Source organism: Papio anubis, chromosome 1 (assembly GCF_008728515.1).
Source record: "Papio anubis isolate 15944 chromosome 1, Panubis1.0, whole genome shotgun sequence".
Lineage (NCBI taxonomy): Eukaryota > Metazoa > Chordata > Mammalia > Primates > Cercopithecidae > Papio > Papio anubis.
In genome coordinates this window covers 194,914,139-194,933,427 of record NC_044976.1, presented here as the reverse complement: position 1 = coordinate 194,933,427, position 19,289 = coordinate 194,914,139, and the positions used below count along the sequence as shown (strand labels likewise).

Sequence of the window (19,289 nt, the reverse complement as noted above, 5' to 3'; positions counted from 1 at the left end):
CTAAATGAATGTCTCCAGGTCCTCTGTGAGCCACTGATGTATTATTAACGTGCTGTTATAAATAACTTGCCATCAATAACTAATCTATAACAGAATAGTTGATGGCTGGGGTGTGAGGTTAACACTACATAATTTGGAGCAGATCTGTTAGCACTCTTATGTAAATAAGTACCATCCCCTGGGACTAGAATCTGAAATAAATTACACTAAATTGAATTTTTAATAAAAGTAATAAACCCTCCTGCTTTTTATTCTCTATCCACAAACTCTAGTAGAAGAGAGCTCTTTGGAGCCAATCACGAGATTGTAAAACTGCCTTGAACTTCAACTTTCTCCCTCTGAAATTAAGTTAGCAGTGTCTACTTATTAAATCTACAATGACAATGTGAAAATTTTATAATTAGTTTGCATGGAGGGGGTGGTGAACAAGCAAATATATATACAACCATATATATGGTTGAATTACTGAGAATAAAGGGAAAAGTTCTTTTTTTGGAGTGGGGGAGGGGAGGAAGGGTGATTCAAGCTAGAACTGCAAAAATCCTCACTGCAAAGACTGGAAACCCTCAAAAACAAGTTTTATATTGGCCTGATTAAAGTAAACCTGGCCTCTCATCTTTACTGGTTAAATCTTAGCAATACAGGCTTACTTAATATGAGTAGCTTAGATTTTCTTTAAAGGGCTCTAAAGTTAAGCCTTAAGAAATAGTTTCTCACAAATGCTCAAGTTTGAGCTTCTGTGAAATAGAGCTAAAATAAATATATATATAAACATACAGTGTATGTACATACAAAGGCTACAGGTAGATATGTAGGCACTGGTGGCAAATATGCTAGTAATTATGCTATACGCATCCTTCATGTGTGCATGTGTGCATGTGTCTGTGCATACACGTGTCCGTTCTATGTGTTCAGATCATTCAAAAACTCAAAAGAAATAGAATGAAAATACTGTTCTTATTTGCTGAAATGTTCTTGAAATCTTACATGGATTCATGGCTTATAATTTTTTAAATATAAATTTAGGGCTAATCATGGGAACAGAATAAGCAGCTGTAAACAAAATCACAGTTAGGATTTCACTAAAACATGGACAGAGCCCCAAATATCCTAACTACTGCAGAATACAGGAATTACAAAGCCAAATACTGTGATTAAAAATACTCCGAATAAGCAATCTTTTTGGAAAGAGGTGGGTAGATGGAACTAATGAAGTGTTTCCGTTAGTTCACATCAGCACCTTGGACAGTTCCAAGGAGGCTTTCTCCCTCGGAAAGGAGCAAATATCAGTATTTGTCTAGTTTTCTAAGTGTTCATTCATTCCAGTAAGTGTGTGTCGATCTGATGATCAAGTAATAAATGCAGAGGTATTAATGTGTAATAAAACCTTATTCTTTCCTCTCCCCATCACCCATTCTTTCACCACCCTTTTCCCCAGCACCCTCCAGTCAGACTGCAGGAGTCTGCCTTATGACCACCTGGTGTGGATGTTTTCACTCCTACTTCTTATTGGTTGGGAAGCAGCATTTGCCACAGGCACTGTTTAATTTTGTTTCCATCCCCTGCATCTCACAGGAAAGAAATGGTCAAGAGTTCAGATAAAAGAATCATCCTGGTCAGCTCCAAAATATGGCTACTTGCATGGTAATCACAGCAAGTCTGTCAAATCAGTGATTTTTTTATTCCTAAGAGGAAGGGATTTTTCCTAAGGATTATGGTTCTACCACCCAAGGAGCAGCCCTACTCTTCAAAAGTGGCTGCAAAGGCTGGCAAACCAAGAGGTCTGCTTTGGCTCAGAAACTCAGTTTGGCTCCTGCCACCCCTGGCACCCTCACTGCATGTCTCAGAGGCATGTGATCCACACACAATCAGGCCAGTCTGCTTCTACTTAGGAGGGATCACAACCAGAGGTGGTCCCCGCTTGGGCCTCCACATGAGGACCTGGGCATCATTGGCATTGGGTTTCACTAGTGCGTTAGGGGGGATGGGTTCCATCCGGCTCAGGATCCGGGGCTGCTCCTGCTGAGTCCTGCCCACCAGCCGGGCCCGCTGCCCCAAGAGCTGAAGAGGGTCCACCTCAATGTCCACCCTCATCCTCCACTTGATGGTCTGCAGAATGATCTTCTCCTTTGTGGTAGTGTTCATGGCCACCAGCCAGGTCGTGAAACTTTGGTCTCTCTTGATTCTTGTGAGCAGCGGCACATTGCTGTCGCTCACAGGCACTGCCCATGTCACACTGGGGTAGAAGTTGTCATTCATGCTGACGGAGAACCTGGAGATCTTGTTGGTGGGGCCAACCAGGGTCACAGTTTCTGTGGTGTTCCCGTACCAAGGGTAGCTCACCCCATCTGAGTCACTGATGGCTTTTACTCTCCCTTCCCTCAAGTCAGGCAGTTCCCAGCTTGACCTGGCAAAGCAGAAGACATGCACAAGAAAAGAAGAGGCTGAATGAATTTTTCAAAAGCTGGAGAGGTGCTCACTGCTTACTAACATAGTCAACTTGGGCAAAATGAGAAGTTCACAGGGGAATTCAGGTCAAAAAGTTCTATGCTGTGCTGTTTCAGGATTAAACGAGAACAAACCAAAATAAAAATAACAAAGCCATGCCAAAACAAGTTAAACACAACCATGGCTGACCCAGTTGAGAACAGGAAGCTCAAAGAGGCAGTTGTGAGACCACAAAGAGACATCAACTAGTAAGATGATAGTAATCAGCAATTTAGAGGAATTCCATTACAAGAACCACTTTCTTGGAAATATGAGTGTAAGATTTGTTTTTTAGGAAGAAACAATGGTTGAAATTCGATGTACTTGGAAGGCAGTATCTGGTGGAAAGAAGGGCAAAAGGAGGCAAAATTAAAGGTTATATTAATTTCTTACGAAATCACAGTAATAGAATTTCTACTCAACAAAGAGGGTTGTTTAAATCCTAGGCATCAGCCAATTCATCACTTAGGCACAGAAAATCATAACATGAGGAAATAATGGTCATCTTCTGGAACACCACCTGAAAGTGAAAGTTGTTCTACAGGCTGGCATAAACTCTAATGCACTGCCCTCCCATTGCCTTCCAGTTCAGCCTAGAAGCCTCATAGTTTAGTTTGGCAAACTTGCCATTTAGCACCTACCTACTCCTGGCTGCCTCTGACCTTGTACAGAAGGAGGAACCAGTGTCTCTCCCCACTGCTGTAGACTGTTGCTAATAATAATTGCTGATACTTATTGAGTGTTACTCTATTCCGACCATTGTGCTAAGTATATCATCTCAGTTAATATTCAAAATACTCCACAAGATAAATAAATTTTTATTTCCATTTAACACATGAGGGGAGGGAGGCTTAAAGATGTTAAGGTACATGAAAAAGGTCCTACAGAGGGCAAGAGGTGAAGCTGGGAGTTGCCTGACTTCAAAGTCCATGATTTTGACCACTAAATCATACTGCCTCCCAAAGTGCCCTTACACAGTGCTGGAGAGAGCAGAGCAGAGAGGACTCAGGCTGTCCAATGAGTTAGCAGCTCCAGGACCAGTCACGGAGAACTGGACTGGACCCCAGTAAGGGCAGAAGTCTAGTCCGCAGAGTCTGATTATGCATTCTTCATATTTTCACTCCGGGGACCAGGGAAGGTGCTTGGTAATAATGCACTAGAATTTAATAATTAAAGAAATGTGACTGCTTTATTCATCAGCTAAGAAGTAGTCATCTTGTCTGATATAAAGTTCTTCCTCCTATGAAGTGACAGAAGATCCTGCAGGGTTTTATACAAGTGGTCTAAAAGGGAGTTGCATTGTCAAGCTGGTGCTGATTAACATCTCAGCATTCTTTACTGTCACATGGGGACACGGAGACACTAACTACTGCCTCCTACTGACCCCTCATAGTACCTCCTAGGCCAGTCAGCCCCAGCCTGAAGTGAAGGGAGGGCTTGGCTGCCTGGGGAGGAGGTAAGCCCACAGCTGCAAGAGCCTTTTCTCTTGTCATGCCCTTGGTAACTGCTGGGAATAATTGCAGTGTATCATGGTTGGCAGACACTAAGTAAGGAACTGACCTGATGCAGAAAGTCAGAGAGAGCTCATTTTGCTACATATGCTTGTGCAGCTGGGGGTAGGAGCGCCCAGGTAATTCTATGCCATTTCTTACTGTACAAAAGGGAGTACATGTTATTTGAGTGGGTCAGAAGTTGGGTAGAGACCCAATCTGCTCATTGGGTTCATGAAATAACCATACTGGAGTCGGTTTCATGCCCCCATGCAAAGGGCTAAGACAATTCTTCAGTCACAATACATCTATTTTCTGTGTTGCCTAAATCTTGTTTTTCATTTTGGTTGTAACTAGTCCCTGCTGGCCTTTGATTTCCTCCTTAGAATTGGAGGGCAAGCATTCCCAGCAGTGGCAGACTGTTCTTGCCCTCCCACCCTACACACTGGGTTTACTGTGGCATATTGCCTGGGGAATTTGGTTTTGAGTGTATGAACTTTTGATATTGTTACAACACAGTCCTTTTCAGGACTGGCTATCTTGCTAGTAGATTCAGTGACTTTATCTATAGAGTCTTTATAGTTCTCATATTTTTGCCTCCTGTCTTCCTGCCCAGAGCTGTGTGAACAGAGACTTGGGCCCAGGGTCTGCAAGTCAGCCTTGTAAGACAAATCATAAAACTTAGTTTGGTCCCAGGTTTTTTGGGGGGGGGAAAAAAACAAAACAAACAAACAGAGATAATACAATAAAGACACACTCTTGTGGCTCTCTCAGGAGGGAAGGAAAAGACCTTTTTCTTGGAGGAGTTTCTGGAACAGAGAAATATAAACAGACTTCTTAATCATCACATCAGAACAAACACATCTGGCCACATGTAGTCATTGGGGAATAGTGACATTGGAGGCTACACTTTAGTTTCAAACACACTGCTGTTACTTCTGCAACTGTGCTTTTGGGAATTCCTCAGGTCAGAGGCATGTTCTCCTCCATAGCCCTAGGGAATTAGGATTACATCATTAAGGGATGGTTTGATTTTGGAAACAGCCAAAATTCATTATGACTTAAGTCTAGTGAATAGGGAGCTGCTTTAGATTTGAAAAATACCATATTTTTCCTTTATGAAAAATAGATACTAATGTACACCCCAAGGCAGTGACCTTCCCTTCTTCCCTCCCTTCCTTTCTCTCTCTCTCTTTTCTTCTTTTTTCCAAAAAGAGAGTTATGTCTATAAAATGCATGACTGGTTTATGTGGCTGATAAAATGTCTTTGGTCATGGTTTTCTCAGAAGTCTCTGAAAAGTTCCAAGAACAGTAGCACTATTTGAGTCACTCAATGACCATTTAAGGGGATTACTTTGAATGGAATGCCGGAGGCATTTCAAACTCCATATGGCTCAAACTGAACTCATCATTTCCACCATAAATCAAGCCGTCTTCCCCTGTCTGTGCTGCAGGGGGTGGCCCACTGCTCACCCAATCTTCCAGGTCAGAAGTAAGGGCCATCTTTGGCTGTTCCCACATCCTCCCCTAGGCTGCCACAGTGACTGTATCACTGCATCCTGTGAATTTTGTCCCATAGTGATGCTTGACTTTATCTCCTTTTCCCCATCCAACTCTTACTGCCTTCACTTAATCCAAGCCCTCAGCATCTCTTACCTGGTCTACTGTAATGGCGCATAACTTGTCTCTTTGCATCCAACTCTGGTCCCTCTCAAATCCATCTTTTAGGTTGCCCAAGTGTTCAAACATGCAAATCTGATCATGCTCTTTCTAAACATAAAATCCTTCCAAGGCTTTTCTATACGGACATCGCTGGCATCACCCACAGGGTAAAATTCAAGTTCCTTAACAGGACATACATGGCTCTCCATCATCTGGCCTCCCCATCCCCACACAGCATGCGTCTCACTTCCACTGCTGTGCCCTGTGCCTATGCTGTTCCTCCTCCTATTCAATTTCCACTGTATCGAACTACTCATCCTCTGAGAATCACCACATGTATCACCTCCTCCATGAAGCCTTCTCTTCCGTGTACCCATAGATATATCTACATCTACAGCTGTCAGATTATATTATAAGGATTTATGTGCCTTTCCCATTAGATTACAGGTTTCTTGAGGCTTGGAATTAAGACTTATTTTTGAATAATTAGTGTCTTGCACATTGCTGGCACATAAAACAATATTTATTAAAAGAATAAATACTTTATTTGAATTATTTTCATGACTATATTCCTGGAGCTTGGTAGAACTTGTATACAACAAAATGTTTTATTACAGTTTTATACTTTACATATTTACTCACCTTTAAAAAAATCTAACATCTACTATTCATTTAGAATCTATTTATTACAATAGTATCATGCCTTGCACTGAAAGTTGCTTATCCTTAAAAGGAGGAGGCACACTTAAATGAAACTGAATGAATTAGTGAATATGAATGTATTTTAGTGACTACTCATGCCATCATATACCTACATATGAAAATGAGTGTCAGAGACGCCAAGTGATACAGCAATTCGGAGACATCGACAACCATGCAGGCTACAGCAGGGGAAAAGCTTTGTGAAGGAAATGGGGTATGAACACTTTGGAATAGAGACAGGCATACCAGGTGGGAGACTGCGTCATAGGCTAAAGTGTGATATCAAGCACGGATGTGGCGTGTCCAGGAAACAGAGAACACTGGGAAGAGTGAAGACACTGCTGGGGGTGCAGGGTACTATCGGTTTGTGGAGCACCTTCAAAAATGGATTTAGGTACTTGGGCTGTATCCTAGAGGTGGTGAGACTTTTGCTCAGGAGAGTTAACTGCAAGGAAGAGTAATGAAAAAAGTAGGATTAGAGGGCTAAAGGGAGGGAACGAGGATGTTTAGGAGCTTCTGCAACACTGCACGTGATCTTTAATGATGGCTTCATCTAGACTGGTGGCTGAGAAAATGGACAGGTGTCACATATAAGAGATATTACAAAGGTAGATTCTCCAAGGTTTGGTAACCAATTGCCTGTTAGAGACAAAAGAAGACAAAGAAAAACAATCACTCAGAAGAGGCAAGTATGGCTGACTCTGTGTGTGTGTGTGTGTGTGTAAATCATTCACAGAAGTAACAAGGTTGTGGTCTCACTGTCCCTGACATTTTACACCCATCCCTGAACTGATCACAATGGTATTTCAAGGTGTAGTACCTGACTCCTGCATTAGAGCATGAGGATGGTGAGGAAAGGGTCGTATTTGTCTTTGTATCCTTTGTCTGGAGCATGGTGTCTGGCACATGATGCATACTTACTAATCTTGTTTCTCTTTATATCTCATTATTTCTTTTTCATTGTCCTTTGCTGGTTCTGCCTCATCTTTTAACCTTTTAACATTGGAGGGCCCCAGGGCTTAGGCTTTGGTCTTCTCTTTTCTATCTATTTGCATTTCCTTGGTGATCTCATCTGGTCTCATGATTTTAAGTACCATCTGCACTGTGACAACTTCCAAATTTGTATCTCTAGGCTGGATTGCTCCCTTGAGCTCCAAATCCATATATTCACCTGCCCACTTGCCAAAAACTTTGGAGTTACTCTTGGCCACTCTCTCACATTCCACATGCTACCTATCAGCAAATCCTGTGGATGCGATCAAAATATATCTAGAATTCAACTCCTTCCCACTACCCCCATCACCATGACACCGGTCCAAGCTAGAGTTGTCTCTCTTAGATTACTGCAGTGGCCTTTTAACTGGTCTCCTTGCTAATTACTCAACTTTGCTTCCCTGGTCTATTGTCAACATGGCAGCCACAGTGATCTTGTTAAATATTTGCAAAATCGTGTCACTTTCCTGCTCAAAACATTTCCATGCCTCCTAAAGCACTCAGGAACAGTTCAGCTACTTAAAATGGCTTATGTGGCCCTATATGATCCAGTTCCCTATTTCCTCTCTGATTGTATCTCCTTTTTCTCTCCCTCTTGTGCATTCTGGCCTCTGTGCTGTGTTCACTGAACATGCCAAATAAACTCCCACCTGAGGGCCTTTGCACTTACTGTTCATTTCACCTGGAGCAATATTCCCTTGGATATCTGAAAGGCTCGCTCCCTTGCCTCCCTCATTCCTGGCTCCAATACCACGTTCTCACTGCAATCTTTCCTAACCACCATATTTAAAATTGCAACCTCCTGCCCCAGTGCTCCCCATCCCCCATCTCTGCTTTATTTTTTCTCCATAGTACCTTCTAATACACTATAACTCACTTATTTTGCTAACAGTCTGTCTCCCCTCATCCCACTCTCCAAATACTATCCCTAAGAAGGCAAGGATTTTATGTATTTTATTCACTGCTATATCTCCAGTACCTAGAACAGTGCTGGAAAAATAGAAGGAGTTCAAAATTATTTGTTGAATAAATATCAAATTGATCTGAAGTGAAAGATGAGTGGAGACCATGAATTTCAATTTGGACACTACTATCTTTGTGGAATTGACTAAATAGGCTGACACTGTGTCTGTGAGTTATTGCAAAGTTGGGTCCAGAGCTTAGAAGAAAGTCAGGGCTAGGGATGTAAATTTGGCAACCATCTGCATGGAGAGGATCAGGTGCTGGGTGAGCTCTTTGAGGATGACAGACCTGTCACATGGCCAGAGACAAAGAAAAGTATAAAAAGCAAAGGAATAGCCAGCAAAAAAGGAGAATTAATTTCCAAAGTCAAGAATTTCAGGGAGTCAGCAGTGTCAAAAGTCACAGAAATTGAAGAGAAAAAGCCATTCAACTTGTTAATTCTCAAGACAGCAGTAAAGATACGCTGGTGGAAGTCATTCTGCAAGGGAATTAACAAGCACAAGAAAAAAAGGAGAAGTGGGCAACAAAGGGGAGAAGAGAGATGAAGTAGAGAGCTGGTCCAGCATCATGGCTGAAAGCAGCATTCTGGAGCCAGACTGCTTAGGCCTGTAAACCTAGTGCTACTACTTACTAGTTGTGTGAACTTTCCATACCCGTTTCCCCATCTAAGAAATAAGGAATAAAGATGATACTTACTTGATGTACTTGGTGTGAGAATTAAATAAGATAATGAATGGGAAGTACTTAGCACAGCTAAATACTTTCATGTGTAAAACAGGAAGAAAAATAACTCCAAGTCTCCCTACATCTCAGAACTATTGCAGAAATCAAATGAAGTGATGATGTAGGAGCAAATGCTTTGTAAACTACAACACATGATCTCTCTCTCTCTATAAAATATTTTTATATATTTATATATTTTATATATATTATATTAAAAATATATTATATATATTTTTTGATATGGAGTCTCGCTCTGTTTCCAGGCTGGAGTGCAGTGGCACGATCTTGGCTCACTGCAACCTCCGCCTCTTGGATTCAAGCGATTCTCCTGCCTCAGGCTCCCGAGTAGCTGGGACTACAGGCGTGTGCCACCACACCCAACTAATTTTTGTATTTTAGTAGAGACGGGGTTTCACCATGTTAGCCAGGATGGTCTCATCTCCTGACCTGGTGATCCGCCTGCCTCGGTCTCCCAAAGTGCTGGGATTACAGGCGTGAGCCACTGCGCCCAGACGTCAACATGAGTGATTATCTAATTCCCTTCCTTCTCCTACAATCCTTCTCCTCACTGTGATAAACAGTGTTTTTGCTTCAGACAATCAGCCATTGACCCAAAGCTCACAGCTAATGGACTTGCCAATGGGCCTAATAATGAAAATATCGATTATTGCAACCTTCATGCTTTCTGCATCCCATTTTTAGAAGAAAGAGGCAAATCTCAATCAAATATCATGTTAAGCATTTCATTCAAATAAGGAGTCCATGGGTTTAGGTCAAGACTCCACTCAGACCCAACAAATTTTCCCATTGCCTTTGAGGGGCAGAGCAACCTCTCTGAGAACCCCACTTTGCTCCCCCTGAAGCCCTGCAGTCATTGGGGAGTCTGGAGAGAAGCTGGCAGCAACATTCTTGGAGGCAGGGAGTGGGCAGTTGTGCAGGGACTCTCTGATACTAATGTCCTCTGATGCGGTGTGGGATACGAGTTAGGGGGAACCACACGTGGAAGACTGACGGTTTCAAGTCTAGAGAGCTTCTAGGGCAGGCTTTGAAATCTGGGGCAGTACTACCCTTAGACCCAGGTGAGAGGAGCCCTGGCCTGGCCTTACATGTTTGTTTGTTTTTTTTTCTTTAGAGATAGGGTCTCACTCTGTCACCCAGGCTAGAGCACAGTGGCACAATCATAGCTCACTGCAGCCTTGAACTCCTGGGCTCAAGCGATCCTCCCGCCTCAGCCTCTGGAGTAGCTGGGACTACAGGCATGCACCACCATGCCCAGCTAATTTTAAACCATTTTAAAAGAGATGGAGTTTTGCTATGTTACCCAGGCTGGTCTTGACTTCCTGGCCTCCAGTGATCCTCCCGCCTCCGCCCCCTAAGTTGCTGGGATTACAGGCATCAACCACTGTGTCTGGATGGCCTCACCCTTTGAAGGAACCCACTCTGGTATCTTCTGGCCATGCTCTTTCACACTGGGTAAGAAGTCTGTGGGGCTGAGAGGATGTGCCCCTCCTTCCAGAACACTCTCTGGGTACCTAGGATCTCAACATTTCCAGCCTACACGCCCCTAAACATGCCTCTAGTCTATTCAGGCCTTTTCCCTGTCCTGTCTTTCCAAGGGCAGTCCAGTCCACTGTGTATGCACTTTTGGGCCCAAGGGGTGGCCAGAGGGTGGCTGTTTGTTGGGGGTATGCATGGAGTTTGGGACCATGTGTTTGCTGGGTGCCCACAAGCATGTGTGTGATGGAACATCTCTTTCAATAGGGTACAGAGCCAGGGGTGGGAGGGGAAGTGGGTGGGGCTAGGGGTTGAAGGTCACTTGTTCCTATGCTGCTAGGTTCTGGCACAAAACTTTGAGGAGTCCAAGAATCCTAAATTTGAACATAGCCTTCAGGTTTTTATAAAAGGCATAGTTAGGAGGATAGAACTTACTTGATTCAGCCCTCTGTTAGTCTGACCTATAACTTACAAATATTGAGAAATATGGCACCCAGACCTTTGTATTCTTACTCTGAAGCCTCAAATGTTAGGGATGGGCAGAGCTGGAAGATCTAGATGCACAGTTCTGGAACCCAGGACAGTTCCAATCTGGAATATTTTCCTTTTGTTATGTGTGGTTTCACTGATGCTTGTTTAGCCGTAACATGCACAAAGCACCCTTACAACCAGAATCACATGTACTTTGTACATCAATTGCATGAGGTGGGCATCATTCTATTTTCCACTATGCAGTAGGGAACCTGCTCAAGATCTTTCAGCTAGGGAGGGGCAGAACTGAGCTGTGATTCAGAATCAGGTCTGTGATTAGAATCAAGGTCTGATTCTAAACACACGCTTTCTCATGATGCCTCCCTGGTACAAAATTAAGAGTCCAAAAGCTCTGAAAAACAATAAAAGTCATGTACAATTGCTAAATGACCCCTCTTGCTCCCCGTAATGCCTTCTCTTTGGCCACCCAGGTTCCTCCTCAGCTACCCACCACCACGTCTCCAAAAATTAATCAACTAAAGGGTTAACACAGGCACAGCTGGGGATCTCCAAGACGGGCTCTGGTTCTAAGGCTGAGTATATTAATAGTTCTGATAACATCACCTTGATCATAGCTCACACTTAACCTGAATGCCAGGCACTGTCCTGAGAGTTTGTGGTCTAACCACTATGTTCAGTCTGCTCTTTAAAAGAATCCTGACTACTGTGTTAACTTTACTGCACTTAGAGGGTGGGAAAAGAGGATTCTGCCTTTTCTCTTCATCTTCAGGGCTGGAACCTAAGGTGCTACTATGTGGGTATGTGGAAAGTTTAGTTAGAGCACCACACCCTGAGCACACTGAGGCTTCCAAAGCTCCATCTAATGTGACAGAGAGCAATGTGCTCCCGGTCATGTGAGTCTCATGTTCCGTGTCACTGCTCACTTTGCAGCAACTTTTTCCTCTCAACCCCTCCACAGGAGCAGCTGGAAATAACAGTCCATGGTGGGACAGTGAAGAGAGAGGAGGCACAGAGCAGGTGGGGAATGGTGCAGGGCCAGGCCCCTGTCACCTGGGCAGCCACCTGGCCCCTGAGACCAATTTCCAGCCCTGGCTCTGGCAGAGGTCCTGATTCTCAGATGCTTTGCAACCATGATTACAGAGTTAAGTGTTAAAATTAGGATTTTCCTCATTCTGCACTGTTTATATCAGACTCCAAGCAGCCTGTAAATACTCCCCTCCCACTTTCCCCTCCGCCCGCTTCCTTTCTGACCACATCCTTTTCTTTTTGGCGCACGGGGAAGCATTTTTCCTATTGCAGAAAAGATCATTTTCAGTGTTTTTCAAGAGTCATCAGTGCGGAGAGAGGCTTCATGTTTGTTACTACCCTTGTGTTCGGTTTAGTGAGTTCTTCCAGCATTGGAGACATCTTCTCACTGTGTATTTAACCTTCACCATGTGGAGGTCAGTCACCTTGTGCCCTCTAAGTTGCTCCAGCTGGGTTCTCGGAGTCCTTTGCTGACTTGTTTCTATCTGACAGCCCTGAGGTCTGGGGTCAGTGGCCAGTTTTCTAGGTCACATCTGAAAATGGTTGACTTCTGACTCCAATTCTGAGTTTCTTGGGGCAAAGTACCTTATCCCACACAGAGAAGCAGTGTTTGCTAACACCTGCAGAGCGCCGTGCAGCCCCAGGCTGTGTCCCTTACAAGGGTTATGTCCTCTGGCCACACAGCAAGCCCTTTTGGCTCCTTACCAATCACTGGGCCTTGTGCTAGGCCCAGTGGTGTTTGTTCTCCATCCTGAAGGAGGTCACAGCCCACCCGAGGTGACAGGTCAGATACCCTCCCACAGGAGTAAGGCCCTGCTTATGCCAGGCTCTGGGGGTGCCAAGAGGAAGCAGAGGAAACGGCCTGGGGGTAGAGGTCAGCAGGCCTCTTAGGGGAAATGGGGCTGCAGTGGGACCCCAAAAGATGAGGGGAAATCGATGTGGGTGGCGTTCCAGGTGGCGAGCATGGAGACCTGCCTGTCCCTCACCATGCCCCAATCCTCATCTGCTCTTGGACCAACATGTTTCTCCACTATGCCTCTGGAATATGGCCAGAATTCGTCTCTTCTAACCCCATGGCCACCAGCCTGCTCCAAGCCATTTCTCCTCTATCTGGGACCATGCAGGTCCTCTCCTCACTGGGGCGCTGCTTCCAAGCTTGTGCTGCCCCTACAAGCCACGAATGTGGTTTTTATAAGATGTACATCAGGCCGTGTCTCATCTCTGGAAAATTCCATGATGGTTTTCTACTGCATTCAAATGTCCATGTTTCCTTATTTGCCCCACCAGTTCTCCATCCTCATTCATCCTCACTCCCTCCCTCCTGGCTCTCTAGATTCCAGCAACTTGAACTGTTCTCATTTTTCAAGAAGATAAGCTTCCTCCCACTGGACTTGTTGGGCCTTTGGATTTGCTGTTCCCTTTGCCCAGGACCATTTTCTTTCAGTTCTTTACATCCTGGACTCCTTTTGTTTTTCTGAAAATAGAAAAAGAGTCTCACTACCTTTCCCAGGCTGGTCTTGAACTCCTAGGCTCAAATGATCTTCCTGCCTCAACCCCCACAAAGTGTTGGGATTATGGGCATGAGCCACCACCCTTGGCTCCCTTTCATCCTCAACTTGCAGCTCCAGGTCACCTTCTGAGAGTGGCTTCCAAATGCATACACATTTCAGTGTGCTGATTTGCTTGTGTCTATGCCAGTTTTCCACTAGACTGCATGCATCCTGAGGACAGGCTTTGTTGTATTTTCAGTACCTCCAGAAAAACCCAGAACAGGTGCTTCCTTCAAGCAGCACAATGAATGGGGCAAGTGTTTCTGGAAGAGCAGGCAGGGCTGGCTGTGAGGTGAGTTCAAGGGAGCTGCAGAGGGAGTAAGATGGGGAAGGCTCTTCTGGAGTCTAGGGGAGAGTCCCACGTGACAACAGAAGGGATGAGTCCCACGTGACAGCAGAAGGGACTGAATACAGATACATTGGAACAAGTGTCCCTGGGGCTCCTGGCAAGGTGCTGAGTGCCTTTCCTCAGACAGCTTGCATTAAATATGAGCCCACCTAAGCTGGGAGAGGATATAGGGGCTGGGTGGTGGTGTTGAGGGGCATGAGGATGCAACACACATTCAATCCAGCCCATGGCAGTAGACTGTATCCTCTACTTCCAGCCCTTGAAGCTAGGCAAATGGCAGGTAGAGGAGATGAGGAGTGGATGTGTTTTTTCCTTCCTATTTTGGAATTCTGCTGTTATAGGCAGAACCTTAGTTAACCTGAGAAAAGACATTACTGGGTGGATACACCAAAATGTGAAAAGTGGTTATCTACAGTTGTGGGACTATACGAGTTTTCTCTTTATTTTTGTGTATATTCTCATTTAAAAAATTAATTTGTCTTTATTCTGTACTAAAAAGGAATGAGTTACCTCACCGAATTGCACAGAATGAATGTGAAGCATTTCGGGGAAAGAGAGAGACGGAGGTAGGGGAAGAGTGTGGGGTGGGACTCCCAAGACCTGTATGCAAATCTGGATGTTACCACCTGCTGACCATGTGGCCTTGGACAAATCACTAAGCCGCTTTGGGCTTCCATTTCTTAAGTGAATGGGGATAATAACAAAAGCTACTCTGTAGGTATTCCTTTTTTTTTTTTTTTTTTTTTTTTTAATGAGAACCCTATGAAAAGTAATCTATATCATGCCTTCCTGGCACATACCAGGTCACAAATGAGAACTGTTTTTATGGTATTGCTCATTCAAAAAGGACGTTGGCTGGCTGGGACCTGAGCTACTTCAAAGGGTAGGACGCATTTCCTCCCTTTATGCAAGTGAGAACTGAGTATTTCCCTTCCATCCTGACAAGGGAACAGGAGGGTAGATGGTCACACTTCATTTACATAATAAGGACACTGAAGTAGAGAAATGACTAATTCATGGCATGCACCAAGAAAGACGCACATCCACAGATAGTATTCTTTTCACAAAGGGCACCTACTTTGTTCTTAACATTGTGTTAGGTTTTGTGGATAACAGAGGATGTAGAAACCACACACTCTCTCTCTCTCCTTCTCTCTCTCTGCATATAATTTCATTTGGTGAGGGTCTCAAGTCTAAAAATATCTGCTCTGGAAGCTATCAGCCTAGATGCCCTTTCTGGGATGACTTTTGGGCTGCAATGTGAGCCCTTTCACCTTTAATTTCCTCATCTATAAAACGGAGTAGAATAAACAACCTCATGGATAAGGCTATGTCCAGCTCCTATAATCTCTGACCAAAGACCTCAGTCCTTGTGCTGATGGCGAATGGGATTTTCAGGGCCACAAGGGACGAGTTATGGTTTCAGAAGACAGAAATGTGGTTATTCCCAAGGGATGAGTTGCTCCTCCCAGAATACAGGACACCACACAACTGGTTCTCCCTGGGCTGTAAGGCTCCCAGGGATTCAGAGTGGCTTCCCTGTACCCGAGTCCACATCTACTCTTCTATCAGGTTCCAGCTCCTCCTGATTGAGTTGTCGTGACAACACCTGCAGCTGGGGAAGGACTACAGCTCTTGAGCCCTGCTGGATGTCTGACTTGCTACTTGTCAAGCTTGCCACCTGCGCATCAGGTGGTGGAAGTGGGGCACCACTCCTGCCTGCACATGGCCTGGATTCCAGCCCCACAGCCTGGCCTACCTTGGTGCCTGGACCTGGAGTCTGGAATCTTGTAGGTCCTGTGGCTATAAAAGGCCTTAACACTGTGAACGCCTAATGCCTTTTTATTTTTTTCCCTTTGTGCCTGGGCATTGACAGAGAAGGTGTGGTGCACTTCTTTCTTTTTACCTTATTTGTCAAGTAAGATTCCTAGTATGGAATCTTCTGGTGGATCCGTGGAAGAGGAGCTCTTGGGGCCCTCTGCCATTTACCCTGTCTTGGTTAACTGACACAGTTTGGCAATGCATCCTCATCTCATGGACTGTTTTAGCAAAGAACATCTGCAGTTTTAACTGTTACTTGTAAAGACAGGACTAGTTTTTTTGTGGCTGAATCTAATGGCAGCACATGCATCTGATGGAGATAATGAACACTGAGCATAGTTGGCTGGGGACCCTGGGCAGCTCAGGGGAAGGAGGGCCACTGTGCCATCCCTTCCCATCTGGACCTAAAGCTGATGTGTTAGCTTTGAAGACTGGGGTCAGAACTCAAGATCTCTTCAGATCTTTTGGCCTAGATAGCAGCACTTCTTGCAATTTATTCCTATCTGATTTGGGAATCATTAAGGAGAACAAATTTTCAAGGTCAAGGAGACACTGGTAAGGACATGGTTGTCAAATTTTCTCCAGGATGAGTCAGGAGTTACTAGATACTTATCAGCTGAATGAATGAATGAACCAGGGCAGGTCTGCTGGACACAGCATGTGAGCAGGAGTGCAGGGCACTACCAGCCCTTCTATCAGACAGCATTCTTGCCTTTCTCCTGCCTCCCTGGTTACTAAGGCCTCAGTGACCCCATGACAAGTGATCATGACCAGAAAGAACATAACCCATAGGGTCTGGGTACCTGGGAGTCCAAGGCAAGTCTGGGCTGGGGCTCCTTGGCCTCAGTGGTCTGGAGGGGTCCAAAGTCTGGAAACCAGGAAATAAAGAGATGTGTTTACTGGGGCAAGAACAAGGCCAGGACAGTCACACAGCAAAACAGCTGTGGTGATAAAGTTGAGATGATCAAGACAGGCTGGAGGCAAGAATCTCAAAGGTCAGGTATTATTAATACTGCTACTACAGGTAAGAGGAGCTAATATTTACTGAAGGCTTCCAGGCAGTCTAAATTCTTGCTATAGTAACCTTCAAAGTAGGTACTATGTTACTTTTTTTTTTTTTTTTTGCATAAAGGAGCTGAGGTTCAGCTAAATCACTCGCCAGTTGTCACAAAGCAAATAAGTGGCAGAGATGGGACAAACCTAACTCTGGTCTCTGGCTCTCTAGTACCTTTGACCCCTCTTCCTGGTCAAAACCCAAGGCTTTTGCAGCCAGTACTGACCCAGGTCCTCTAACCTGATTCTCGCTCCCCCACCATCCCCAAAGCACAGGGTTTCCTCATAGGTGACACTAGAGCAGAGAAATGTCCCCAGAGAAAGTATAGTGGCAGAAGGGCAGGACTCTGCTGCTGGAGCAGTCACTTCTCTCATTTCTCTCACTGGTGCTGGGCAGGGTGAGGGTGGGAGGACGGAAGGGGCTTCCCAGTTTCCACCAAATAATGCTCAAGGTGAAGGGGGAAAGGTCAAGGGCATGAAAGCTGGGCAGAGGGAGGCAGATACAGGAAAACAGAAGGGGAGAGGCTGAGGATGGAGTGCTCTAGCAGCACAGACTTTAAAATCAGAGTTTATTGTTTTCATTAACTTTCCACTGTGTGTTCTGTGCATGCCACATTTCACTGCATGCTGAGTAGGCCAGCAGATGTGGGGAATTTCCGGCAGCAGCTGAGCTGGGGCAGGAGATATAAGGATGCTGGCAGCTGAGTGTGTACCCTGGTGACAGGACCATGGAAATGTCTTACTAGGCAGATGCCACCTTAGAACACAAAAGGGGTGCCTGTCTGCAGTTGGCAGAGGTGGGGCCACACTGTCCACACATGTGGACACAGGAATTCACATGGATATGATCAAACTAGAGGGGCAGGGAGACTGCAAAATTCCTAGGGATGCCTAAATGTTCCCCAGTGTGGCTACATGCAGTCTGGCCCAGGTGAGATGTCTCTCTCAGCGATTGTGGATGAAAGTGGTACACACACTTGCTTTCATTTAATAATGTGCAACAACACTGCCGGGCGGCTACTATGATTACCTGATTACCATCTCCATTTTTTTTTTTTTTTTGACGGAGTTTCGCTCTTTAACCCAGGCTGGATGGAGTGCAATGGTGTGATCTCAGCTCACTGCAACCTCTGCCTTCCAGTTTCAAGCAATTCTCCTACCTCAGCCTCCCAAGTAGCTGGGATTACAGGCGCCTGCCACCATGCCAGCTAGTTTTTGTATTTTTAGTAGAGACACGGTTTCACCATGTTGGCCAGGCTGGTCTTGAACCCCTGACCTTGTGATCGCCAGCCTCGGCCTCCCAAAGTGCTAGGATTACAAGCATGAGTCACCGTGCCCAGCCCACCATCCCCATTTTGCAAAGGAGGAAACTGAGACACAGTATACCCAGGATGACAGCTGGAGTAAACCAGGGAGGCAGGATTCTCACCCTAACAGATACCTCCACAGCCCAAATTTAAGTATTCGTGGAAGGAAAACTACCATGTCTTGAGCACCTGGTATACTTCAGGCACCATGGTAGGTACTTTGTGTGGGTTAACTCATTTGGTCATCAAAAGTCCTTGTGAAGGAGGCATCGTAAGTCCTGTGTTACAAATGCAACAACTTAGATGGAGAGAAGTTAAGTAATGTGTCTCTATTTGCCCAGCTTGTAAGTAGCAGAGCTGGGACTTAAACCCAGAGGAAACATCCACATGACTGTGTTGTTTTCAATTTTTTAAAATTACATTACCTATCTGCACCCCCTCAAATGTTTTATTATTAATTGATTGGTTAATTCTTTTAACGGGTAATGTTTGAAATGTGTAGGCGGCTAAGGCAGTATGTGGGCGGGGGGGGGGGGGGGGGGGGGGGGGGGGACCCAAAAAATGAGTGGTTGGGGCCCTGGCGGGCATAAGCCATAAGTAAATGACTGCAGTGCAAGGAGGAACGGGAGGAGTGCCTCTCAGGCTGGAGAGCACTCTGGGGTGCTGGGGATGGCAGAGAATACTTGTGTCTGCTGCTTTTACCTTCTGCACCCTGGGGTGGCTGGTTCAGAAGTCAGCCTGCCCCAACGCAAGGCCCAGGCTGCAGATGCTTTGACCCAATTCTGCTCAAGCTGTTGGTCATCTCCTTCCAACACTCAAGAGACTGGCTTTTGTCCCCGGATGGATCATCTCTGCTCTGATGATTCTGGCATCCATGTGAGAGCCAGCGGGGGAACTGCCATGCAACAGAGGCCTCTGGAACCTCACGCTCTTTAGATGTTAAATTGAAATCAGGCCCTTTATGACTCTTCTGTATTCAGGAGCCCATCAATGCTGCATAGGAGCTGCTGCGGATTCAAAAGGAACACCAGTGTCATCACTGCATGGCCCTTTACTCCACTGGGCTCCATGTTCTCTTCACTCCCTCCCAAGGGAGTTTTCTCCCATCTGCAGACCCTGCTGGGTGGGGCAGAAAGAGCACTGGGGTTGGACTCAGAAGATCCAGGTCCACTAGCTG

The 19,289-nt window shown here is 45.2% G+C and overlaps 1 protein-coding gene across 2 annotated transcripts in view; it reads right to left on the bottom strand.

Annotated features, from left to right (window-relative positions):
- Positions 1–19,289, bottom strand: part of FAM78B (family with sequence similarity 78 member B) — a 100,926-nt gene that overhangs the window by 9,713 nt on the left and 71,924 nt on the right. The window contains exon 2 of one of the 2 annotated variants that reach the window (XM_009192924.4): positions 1,663–2,407. The exons of the other annotated variant lie outside the window; for it this stretch is intronic. Coding sequence (XP_009191188.1) covers positions 1,885–2,407 — 523 coding nt within the window. The 3' untranslated portion in view covers positions 1,663–1,884. Of the gene's footprint in view, positions 1–1,662; positions 2,408–19,289 lie in introns of those variants that run through there. 2 annotated transcript variants of the gene reach the window in all.